A 12,336-nucleotide genomic window follows, 5' to 3' on the forward strand; every position below is an offset into this window, starting at 1 on the left:
AAGTGTGGGTTTGTTTCTGAGCTCTCTATTCTGTTCCAGAGATGTGTATCTGTTTTTCATCAATGTTATGCTATTTTGATTACTGTAGCTTTGTAATATAGTTTGAAATCAGGGCTACCTCCAGCTTTGTCCTTTTTTATCAAGATTGCTTTGTTTTTTGGGGTCTTTTTTGTATTCCATACAAATTTTAGAATTGTTTGTTCTAGTTCTGTGAAAAACACCATTGGTGTTTTGATAGTGATTACATTGAGTCTGCAGATTGCATTTGGGTATATAATCACTTTAACATTATTAGTTCTTCCAGTCCATGAACACAGTATATCTGTTACTTTGTGTCATCTTCAACTTCTTTTCATCAGTGTCTTACAGTTTTCCAAGTAAGTCTTTTATCTTTTAGTTAGATTTATTCTCAAGTATTTTATTCTTTTTGATATGATTGTACATGGAATTTTTTCTTGATTTCTCTTTATGATAATTTATTTTAGTTATTAGAAATGCAATAAATTTTTGTTTATTGATTTTGTATCTTGCAACTTTGCTGAATTCCTTGATGAGTTCTATTAATTGTTTGGTGATGTCTTTAAGATTTTCTGTGTATAGTATCATGTCATCTGCAAGCAGTGACAGTTTTACTTCTTCCTTTTTGATTTGGATTCCTGTGATTTTTTTTCCCCTTGTCTAATTGTGGCTAGGAACAAAAAGAGGGGAAAAATCCAAAATAAGTTTGTGTAATAGATCTTCTCATACCTAAGTTTGATGTTAAATGATTATGAAAGGAGTCAAAGTTAGAGGGCTTAATCAAGTGAAATTTCTCTGGATAAGAGAGAGAGAGGTGATGGAGAAAAGGCCAGTTTTTGGATTCAGTTCAGTTCAGTCGCTCAGTCATGTCTGGCTCTTCACAACCCCATGGACTGCAGCATGCCAGGCCTCCCTGTCCATCACCAACTCCCAGAGTTTATTCAAACTCATTTCCATTGAGTTGGTAACGCCATCCAACCATCTCATCCTCTGTTGTCCCCTTCTCCTCCCACCTTCAATCTTTCTCAGCATCAGGGTCTTTTCCAATGAGTCAGCTTTTCGCATCAGGTGGCCAAAGTATTGGAATCTCAGCTTCAACATCAGTCCTTCCAATAGTCTAGAGGAAATGATAGAATTGTACCCAGGGGAGAGATAGATATTGAAGTTTCTGTTGTGTGGCGACCCAGCCCCCTCCATTACAACTTCAATAAAATCCAAATATTTGTATGATTTTGGAGTTGGATTTATTCTTGGCAGTCTGTGGATGATGCCACAAGAAGTTTAGTGGTGAGGACAGATTCTGCTCCTTTCACTGGAGTAAAAGCCACATACACAATCTGACCTGATCCTCCTTCCATGAACCCCTCTCCCCAACCCACAGTCTAGCTTCGTTGGTTTCCTTCATGTTCTTTGAACATACCAGGGTTGCTCCTGCCTTGAGACTTTTGTACTTGTTCGTTCTTCCTAATGCTTTCTCTGGGATATCCTGGATATCTATATGACTTACTTTCCTCACCTCCATCTGAGTAAACTCAGTTACCCAGTGAGGACTTACTTAGCGCTCTGTTGAAAATCACACCCCACCCCTTACCCACATACTTTATTTATCATTTGTCTATCTTCTCTGTTAGAATTTACAAGGGCAAAGTATTCCCACCTCTCCTTTTCCCAGCTCCCATTCTGGCTGTAGTGCCTGGGATAGCACTGGGCACATAGAAAATGCTCCATAAATATTTATTGAATGAATAAAATAATGAATGCTGGTCAAAGGAGTCTAGTCAGTTTCAGTTACCAAAAAAGCAAACAGGTGATTCTCAAAGGATAATATTAAGAGTTTTTCTAGTTGTATAGATATATAAGCATAAGTAGGAAGATTGCAGGTAAGTGCTTATTGAGATTCTTCCTGGAAAAATTGGTGCTCTTCAGTTCAAATAATCATATGTACTTGTTAAGCACATTACAGAACAAATATGTATTTAGGAAAACCAGATCACCTTTGAAATACTTGTTTTCCAAAAGTTCCTTTCTTAAAGTCTGCTCTGCCTGTGGTAGAGAAATGCAAATTACACGTGGCATAAATTGATTTCTCTTTGGAGTACTTTTTCCTTATTATGTAGTCATTTCAAATGTGAAGAATAAAATGCCGCTAAATAAAAGATTGCTTGCCATCTCAAGTAGTACGCAAGAGTTGTTTTTCCCTGTTTTTGTAGTCCTGGCAAATTATACAGAAGATTAATCTTTGAGAAGCTTTTTTATTATAACTGTGGAAAAGATTATTGTAAGCAGTAATCTCATGAAAGTAATTCTCCTCCACACCATTCAAGAGAATTTTGCAGAGAAATAAGATGAATACAGGTCTCTCCCCTATATTGAGGGGGTATTTTGAATCTCTTAGGTCAGGGATCTAAGCCATCTATGGGACCGTGCTGTGGACAGAAGATGTGGTCTCTGCCATAGAGATGGTATTGTCACCACCTGCTCCCGCGTCTGCTGCAGGCAGGGCCCTGCTGTTCATTCACTTCAGAGCAACTTCTAGTGCTTGTTCCAGATCCTGGACTCTCAGTCAGTAGTGACTCCTGATTTCTAAACTCGCCTCAGAACGGATAGTTTAAGACACAGATTTCTTTATGTTAGGGCAAAAAAAAAAAAAACTTCAGAATGGTCCAAACTCTACCTGCCGTAATCTCTGTGAAATCTGTAATTTACATATATATAAAAAAGAAACTTGTCTGATTTCTCTTAGGCCATTAGATTCTGCACTTAAAGGAAGGCCGTCTTTTACAGGATTCTCTGTTTATCTTCTACTCTTAATGGAGTGAACACATAATTTATCATCCAAATAGGGACATATTTGGGAATGGAAGGGGGATAACTATTAATTATTATATCTAGAAAGCAATCATAACCTCAGATCATGGGAAACAAGCAGAATCATATGGTGCCTGACTGTTAAGGAGAATGAATCCTTACGGAAAGCATATAATGTGCTAAGCATTTTATATATATTACTTCACTTTCAAAACCATCCTCTGATGTGGTTATGTGAGCACATTTTTAGCAATGAATCTGGGCTCTATGACGTTAACCCAAGGAGTTAATATATACTAATCTAAAAGGAATTTTATGAACTCAGCACAGTTTACAATAAGAACCATTGATTGAATGGAGGAAATGCATTAGATACACATATGGCCAAAAGCCAAATGTTAAAATCAATACTTGACTAAAGTCAGGTAGCGTTAGAATAGAAGGGACTTTTTGGAGGCAAGATTAAAATCTGGAAACTTATCTAACATTTTAGAAGTCAAATTTTGAAAGTTTGACAGTGGTGAAGGAAACAGAATTTATCAGCACCATTCACTGATGGAGCACTCCTGTGGTCCCTGTGCTGCAGGCCTGTAATCCCAAAGACATGCTCACTTTGATCAGAGTAATGTTTGTTAGTGCACAGTGTTAAGGAACTTTGGATTCACCCATCATCGAACCTTAAAAATCCTGGATCTGCTGCTACTGAAAATGTTTATTCACCTGTAGCTACTATTTTGTCAGGCTTTTGTTTTTTGGTCTCCATAGTCTAAAACTGTAAAGAATTGACTTCCTCAATTTGAATTTTGACCAGTGGGAACAAAATGTGCATTGAGGTTCTCTTGATTCTCTAATGTGTGTTTTTTTTCCTTTTCTTCCTACTTGTAATTTATTCATCCAGTTGATCAGCATATATTAAGCACTTATTTGGTGTAAGACAAAAGTCTTTGCCCTCAAGGAGTTTAAATCGTGGGACTTGGGGAGACAGACAATAAGTAAAACTATAGATAAAATGTATAACGTATAGGGACTTCCCTGGTGGTCCAGTCGCCAAGACTCCGTGCTCCGAGTGCAGAGGGGGCCTAGGTTCAATCCCTGTTCAGAAAACTAGATCCCACATGCTGCAACTAAGACCCGGTGCCGCTAAGCAAATAATTTTTTTTTTTTTAAGTATATAAATAGTGTTAAGTGCTTTTAAGAAGAATAAAGCAATTAAGAAGGATATGAGGAATTCTCTACTATGACTGGGTCATGATGATTTCTCATGATGTTTGTGGGGTTTTTTTATTTTCATGAAGTTTTTAGGGGCAGATTTGGCATTTGACAATCTTCCATATGAAGATTTCCCAACTATGGCTTTTTTTCCCTGAACAACTCGCTCTCTAAATGTAATTAAATAACTAAAAATCAAATATAGTTCTTAAAGGTTATTTTTTTTTTTATATTTTGAATGCTAGTATATCAACTAATTATACAAAGATTTGGATTTTCATGAAATTTCAACTCTGTTATACTGTCTTATATTATTATGTAGAATTTTGTAAGCACTTATTGGCAAAAAAAATGCAGTATTTTCCTTAAAATTATCGTCTAGGCACACTTAATATTTCCTTTAACTGACAGTTTATTCTCTTCTGTAATCAATAATCCTTCATAAATTTTGTATGTAAAATTAATCACCTTCACAGTAAATTTATTATTACAGCATTTTCCTCTTACAGTATTAAAGATACATTTATTTATACTTCACCTGATGGCTAGAATTTCAATACAGAAAGCACATAAGGAAATCCTCATTCCATTTACTCCTGGGTTGCTTATAGAATTTTAAATTACACACTCAGTTATAAACATTATGGTATTTCCTGTTTGGGTTACTTCAATACCCTGTTTAGATATGATAATGAAGGGTGTGATCACACAAGCCTTTGTCACATACGTGTTCAGGAAGGCCAGAGATGGCATCAGATCAGATGTTTAGCTGAGTCTAAAGCTGAACTCTTTAGAGGTAGAACTCTTCTTCAAGTTTGCTTTCTCAAATTCAGTTCTTCCTCCGGAGGAGCACGATAGAGTCAGTCACTGGAGTGGGAGCCTCCCAGCCTTCATCGTGTCTGGTGCCTAGAGCAATGAACATGGCATCTAAGAGATCTTAGCAGGGTTCACATTGCTTTGTTGTTCAGTCGCTCAGTCGTGTCTGACTCTTTGCAACCCCATGGACTACAGTACACGAGGCTTCCCTGTCCTTCAACATCTCCTGGAGTTTGCTCAAACTCAAGTCCATTGAGTCGATGATGTCATCCAGCCATCTCATCCTCTGTCACCCCCTTCTCCTTTTTGCCTTCAGTCTTTCCCAGCATTAAGGTATTTTCCAATGAGTTGGCTCTTCGCATCAGGTGGCCAAAGTATTGTAGCTTCAGCTTCAGCATTTGTCCTTCTAATGAATATTCAGAGTTGGTTTCCTTTAGGATTGACTAGCTTAATCTCCTTGCTGTCCAAGGGACTCTCAAGAGGCTTATCCAATACCACAGTTCAAAGCATCAATTCGGTGCTCAGCTTTCTTTATGGTCCACCTCTCACGTCCATACATGACCACTGGAAAAATCCTACCTTTGTCAGCAAAGTGATGGCTCTTCTTTTTAACATGCTGTCTAGGTTTGTCATAACTTTTCTTCCAAGGAGCAAGCGTCTTTTAATTTCATGGCTGCAGTGACTGTCTGCAGTGATTTTGGAGCCCAAGAAAATAAAGTCTGTCACTGTTTCCATTTTTACCCCATCTATTTGCCATGAAGTGATGGGACAAGATGTCATGATCTTAGTTTTTTGAATGTTGAGTTTTAAGCCAACTTTTTCACTCTCCTCTTTCACCTTCATCAAGAGGCTCTTTAGTTCCTCTTCACTTTCTGCTATAACTGGGTGTTATTAACTGAGTGATTGGGTTTTCACTCTTGTCTGTTAGTCTCTCAGTCTTTCTGGCACAGGAAGCCAATATGGTCCTTTTGGCTTTGTTGATATGCATGGCTTTCACTGGTAGGCAATGAGAACCTGAGTGAGTTTTTAGCATGTGGCTCCTAATTACTTAACTTCACAAAGCAACTATAGCGTCATTGGTAGGAGCTCTGCTGAAGCTTGAATTCAAATAATAAAAACCACTTGCATTTTAACTCCAATACTCACCTTACACTCAACTGGTAAAAATGAATAATCTGAAGATTTAAACTGGAACATAAAAATGGATTTACTTTTACCATTTTAACCCTGCGATTTCATTGCCTGCCATAAAAATTGGGCTTCCTAGGTGACACTAGTGGTAAAGAACCGGCTTGCCAGTGCAGGAGACATAAGAGACATAGGTTTGGTCCCTGGGTTGTGAAGATCCCTTGGAGGAGGGCATGGCAGCTCACTCCAGTATTCTTACTTGGAGAATCCCATGGACAGAGGAGCCCGGTGGGCTATAGTCCAGAGAGTCACAAAGAGTCAGACACGACTGAAGCAGCTTTGCTCGCAGGCATAAGAGAAGCAAAGAATAGGCAGCATCAGTGCCAAGCATGAAAAAGGGGGTGGGAATAAAAATTGCTAAACATTCTAAAAGCTGGTACGTGTCTTCTCTCCAGGATCACCTGTAGGATGGCAGGAGGTGAAGCTCAACTTTCTCTTCCCCCAAACCTAGTGGTGGTAAGCAAGAGCTCAGTAAAAATCATTGCTACCACTACCCTGATTCCCACTCCTACTGCTGGGAGAACTATTTCCACTTCTGCTTTTGCTTCTGTGGTTATATAGCCATATGGCTGGTGAGCTCGTGGGGCCCTTCTCAGGCATGGAGGGGTGAACACACTTTTACATTGTAGTCTTTTTTCAGCCACCCTCTAGACAATGGGCCTGACAGACGGAAGATGCAGAGGCACTCTGGATGGAAGATAGAGGGAAAAGTTCATAACTTTCTAGGGAAAGCACTCCCATACTGCAAATGGTGCTATGGTTATTATGAATTTGAATTCATAATTCTTTCTTGAATTTTTAAAAGTAGTTATATGCATGTGATGCTTTCTATTTTTGTCCAGTGTTTGGTTTCCCTCCTCAAGGTATAGTTGCCCTGAGCATGATGATGCTGTAGGGAAAGGTGTGAACTTGAGTCTGTCTAAACATACAATTTGATCGATAATTAAGCAAACATTTATTTACCTCATGAACTTGACTTGAGCAAGTCTCTTGGACCGAGCTTCGGTTTCATTGTCTGTAAATTTAGGATAATGTAATCATCTCTATCTTAGTTTTTTATGAGGATGAAAAGAGGAAGCCAGTATAAAGTGATATGTGAGTGGCTAGGTCACTTACATATCACTCTCCACTGGTAAAGATTAAATGGGGTCTTATTATGTAGCTGGGACAAATTTTTCTTCTGGATTTTCTGTAGCACTTTGTGCTAAATGGCAAGTTTAGCTTGGTTTGGAGGCGAGAGCTTTGGTCTGGCTGAAAGTAAGTACCAGACATGAAGTGAGAAGACCTGGGAGCAAACCCATGCTCCACCCTGCTCTGCTAGTCATGTGCCCCAAGTTAAATTGCTGAAAAAAAAAATCCTAAAGCTATGTAGCTCCAAGGTCACTCACTGTGAGAATTAAGTAGAGAAAGATCTAGGAAGGCACCTGGAATGCTTGGTGTTTAGAAAGCATTTCTTCAGGGAAGAGAAAGGTAAGGGTAAGTCAGAATGGTCCTGATAGGCAGCCTTGCAGAGAGGAAAAAGCATGTCCTGCAATCACCCTAATACCATTTCCTCAGATGTGAATTGGGACTAATAATAGTTAGTGCTAGTCACTCAGTCGCGTCTGACTCTTTGAGACCGCATGGACTGTAGCCTGCCAGGCTCCTCTGTCCATGGAATTCTCCAGGCAAGAATACTGGAGTGGATTGCCATTTCCTTCTCCAGGGCATCTTCCTGACCCAGGGATTGAACCCAGGTCTCCTGCATTGCAGACAGAATCTTTACCTTCTGAGACACCAGGAAAGCCCCATGTATTCCCTTAATTATCTCTTAGGACCACTCTAAGAACTAAAAGGTATTCCATTTCTGGTTATTTCCATTTAACCAGAAAAGGATTAAGGGCTCAAAAATTTCCTCACCTCACAAAGCTCAGAGTCATGCCTAAGATAATTCTCCTAATTTTTATTGATATTATTTTATCATTGACTGTGCTGGGTCTCGTTGCTGTGCAAGGGCTTTCTCTAGTTGCCCCTCTGCGGTGAGTGGGTGGCTACTCTAGTTACGGTGCATGAGCCTCTCACTGCATTGGCTTCTCTTGTTGGAGAGCACAGACTCACTTTCCCCGAGGCACGTGGATCTTAGTTCCCAGATCAGGGATTGAACCCGTGTCCCTCACACTGGCAGGTGGACTCTCAACTGCTGGACCACCAGGGAAGTCCGCAGTTCTCATTTTTAAAGACCTTGTTCTATGTTAACTGACGATATTACCCAGGATGCCCTTTAGAGAAAATGAAGGCAATTCATTGTAAAACTTTCCTGCCTCTGTTCAGGCTGCCTTTTGGGTAATGAAACACAATAAAAATTACTGAATATAGAGGAGGCAAGAGAAGAGGGGCACTTGGAGGAAATGGGATGATGATGTAGGAGCAGGACGGACACAGATGCTGGCAAATGTGAAAGAAGAAGGCCACCTTCCCCAGACCCCAGCCCTGTCCTTTCTGTTGAAACCTTTGTGAAGTTGCCCTGGTGCCAAACAAAAAGCACCAGAGAAAGCACCATGTGGTGGGAAGAACCCCAGACTATGACTTGGTTTATTTGTCCCTGCGTTGAGCTTGAACTTGGTCTACAGGCTGCATCTGTAGGTCCTCGGGGGAATTCCCAAGAATAATTTCTGAGACCATTTCTGAAGCCCAGTAACATTCCTGGGTAATAGAGTTTGTAAGTTGCAGAACCAGGTTTTGAACCCAAGTACTGCTGCTGCTGCTGCTAAGTCGCTTCAGTCGTGTCCGACTCTGTGCGACCCCATAGACGGCAGCCCACCAGGCTCACCCGTCCCTGGGATTCTTCAGGCAAGAACACTGGAGTGGGTTGCCATTTCCTTCTCCAATGCATGAAAGTGAAAAGTGAAAGTGAAGTCGCTGAGTCGGGTCCGACTCTTCGCGACCCCATGGACTGCAGCCTACCAGGCTCCTCCGTCCATGGGATTTTCCAGGCAAGAGTACTGGAGTGGGGTACCATCGCCTTCTCCGGAACCCAAGTACAGTTGCCCACAAATCCTCATCCTCAGATTTTGCATCCAAGGATTCAACTGATGGGTGTATAGAAAGTATTTGGGAAAATTAAAAATGCCAAAAGATCTAAAAAGCCAACTCGAATTTGCTGCACACTGGTCACTATTTAATGGCATTTACATTGTCTTTATAACTATTTACATAATGCTTGTATTGAATTAGGTATGATAAGTAATCTAGAGATGATTTAGGGTACAGGGCAAAAAGTGTGTAGGTTATCTGCAAACACAGAGCTGTTTTATGTAAGGAACTTGAGCATCCTTGGGGTTTGGTATTTAGGTGGAGGGGGGTTACGGAACCAACCCTGTGAGGCCGAGCATGACTATATTCCAATTACCTGCCACTTTTCAGCTCCAAGCTTGAAGCCACTCTGGTGGCTAAAGATGTCTGAGCCAGCAAGTCTACTTGGGGGTGCCATTCAGAAGTGGTTTATGTCAGCAGTTTATTTTATTGGTCCTTCTAGAAGTGGGACTGGGGAATAAGCTCTTTTACTCCTGAAAGCTCAGTGAGGAAACAGAGTTGGTTTCTGACAGGCTTTGAATTTGAGGAGAATGTGAAGATTGGCTTGTAGAATAGTGGCCTCCATGTGAGGGAACAGCAGAGGAACAGCTGTGAGCCATTCCAGGAGGGTGGGTGGGGGAGATCCAGAAGACCCTGGTGTTTCAGAGAGAAAGGGAGTGAGGAAGGAGTGGGACTTCTAAGCTCCTTCCTGTGCTCAGCTGTGTCCCACCCTGCTGAGAGGTCAGACAAAACAAGAACAGGAGAAGCACACGAGATTTACCAGCTGGAATGCAGGTTGCTTCGTCAGTGCCTGAAATCACATCCCTCATCTCATTCAATTTCTGTTTCCAGAGATTTCCCAGGGCTTGTTTTTGGATCATATCCTCAGTTTTGGGGGTGTGTACCCTTTTTAGGGCCAGTCTGTGTATTTCCTACTCTGTAGAGTTCTCCTAAAATCCCTGATCTCTGAAAGTCACCACTTGATGGTTACATCACCATGAAGAGATGTTAGCCATCCAAGCCTTGGATATTTAAATCCATCAGTCTGCAATTACAATGACTAATTCAGACACATTTCAGCTGCATATGAGAGCTGATATGTTTCTTTGTTTCTGTTTAGTTATGTCAGTTTCAGGTGTAAGGTGTACAGCCTTGTAATTTGACATCTGTATACACTACAAATTGATCACCACCACGAATCTAATTACCATCCATCCCAGACAGGTGACCCCTCACTCATTTCACCCATCCCCCAGCCTCTTTCCCTTCTGGTAACCACTAATCTGATCTCTGTAACTCTGAGTTACCAGTTCCCTGCAGATACCAAGGGACAACTTTAATGCTGTAGTGAACATAGGGAGTGCATATGTCTTCTTTTCAAATTAGTGTTTTTGTGCACATGTGATAAATACCCAGAAGTGGAATAGCTGGGTCACACGGTAGTTCTAGTCTAAATTGTCTGAGGCATCGCCATACTGTTTTCCATAGTGGTTGCACCAATTTACAATCCTACCACCTGATGTCTTTTCTTCTGAAACTTTTTAAAACATGAAATACTCCAGTCGTGCATTCCGATGGCTGGAAGGGTGAATGAATAGTTGTCTAATCACCCTGGAGATACAGATGCTTTTGTGAGCTGGTGGTGAGGTAAGGCTGCACATCTCTGTGGGAATGACAAGTGGATGAGTCTGCTGCTCTCTTAACCTGCTGTTCTTTTCTCTCTCCATTTTCTCTCCTAGGAAACAGATGGAAGACTGCTGCGACCCCGCCCATCTCTTTGCTATGACTAAAATGAATTCCCCCATGGGGAAAAGCCTGTGGTATGATGGGGAGTTTTTATACTCGTTCACCATTGATAATTCAACTTATTCTCTCTTCCCCCAGGTTAGTAAAGAGTTTACTGCCTTTCAATATAATTTCTTACATGTCTTGATATCATAGGAAAGGGATCACTGACCTTTTCTTACCAATCAGATCTACTTCTTTTCATCTTCTTTTTTCTAAAAAAAAAAAAAAATTATTTATTTACTTACGACTGTGCTGGGTTTTCATTGCTTTCTCTCGTTGCACATCACCAGCTCGAGACATGTAGGCTTCAGTAGTTGTGGCTCACAGGCTTGGTTGCCCTGTGGCATCTTCCCGGACCAGGGATCAAACTTGTGTCCCCTGCCTTAGCAGGCAGATTCTTAATCACTGGACCACCAGAGAAGTCCGTATTCTCTTCTTAATTATAAATTCTCCCCTTTATAACTGTCATTTGTGTGTGTGTGTATGTGTGGGAAGAAGTCAAATGGTGTTTTGATACAGGGGCAGCAGTAGGATAGTATAGAATAACAGATTTCCTAGCGCTTCTGATTTGAGTCATATGAGACTGAAGGAGGCAAGCAGAGAAGGAGGCGAGGCCAGGGAATTGTGGAATTCTAGTGTTTTGAGGTTGGCTGTGGAACGATCTTGAAGATTTGCAATACTGGAATGTTTTCTTAAGGCTGGTATTGCTCTCAGGGAGTGGGGACCATATGGTCAGAAGTTGCTTCTTAGAGCTCGTGAATCTTAACCCTGTGGTTAGATTACTGCTCTGAAGTGGAGGAGTGGTGGTGATGGAAAGAGAGTATCTGACCACTTTTGAAGTGGTCTAAATCAAGCTTTGCTCCCTTAATGTTTTCCTCTGTGGTTTTCCAAGCACTGAAATCAAATGTTTTATTAAAATAGATCTATGTAGCAGTGGACTTTCCCGGTTGCTTAGTGGTAAAGAATCTGCCTGCAATGCAGAAGACACAGGAGATACGGGTTTGCTCCCTGGGTTGAGAGATCCCCTGGAGGAGGTCATGACAACCCACTCCAGTATTCTTGCCTGGAAAATTCCATGGACAGAGGAGCCTGGTGGACTACAGTCTGTGGGGCTGCAGAGTTAGACACAACTGAAGCAACTTCTTGAAAAAACTATATGCAGGTCAGGAAGCAACAGTTAGAAATGGACATGGAACAACAGACTGGTTCCAAATAGAAAAAGGAGTATGTCAAGGCTGCATATTGTCACCCTGCTTATTTGACTTATATGCAGAGTACATCATGAGAAACGCTGGGCTGGAAGAAGCACAAGCTGGAATCAAGATTGCCTGGAGAAATATCAGTAACCTCAGATATGCAGATGACACCACCCTTATGGCAGAAAGTGAAGAGGAACTAAAGAGCCTCTTGATGAAAGTGAAAGAGGAGAGTGAAAAAGTGGTTTAAAGCTCAACATTC

At 41.0% G+C, this 12,336-nt stretch overlaps 1 protein-coding gene across 1 annotated transcript in view; it reads left to right on the forward strand.

The window, feature by feature from the left end:
- The window catches only part of ST8SIA1 (ST8 alpha-N-acetyl-neuraminide alpha-2,8-sialyltransferase 1), a 175,349-nt gene that overhangs the window by 46,919 nt on the left and 116,094 nt on the right, over positions 1–12,336 (forward strand). The window contains exon 2 of the mRNA XM_019961463.2: positions 10,830–10,974. Coding sequence (XP_019817022.1) covers positions 10,830–10,974 — 145 coding nt within the window. The remainder of the gene's footprint in view (positions 1–10,829; positions 10,975–12,336) is intronic.

Source organism: Bos indicus, chromosome 5, assembly GCF_029378745.1.
Source record: "Bos indicus isolate NIAB-ARS_2022 breed Sahiwal x Tharparkar chromosome 5, NIAB-ARS_B.indTharparkar_mat_pri_1.0, whole genome shotgun sequence".
Taxonomy (NCBI): domain Eukaryota; kingdom Metazoa; phylum Chordata; class Mammalia; order Artiodactyla; family Bovidae; genus Bos; species Bos indicus.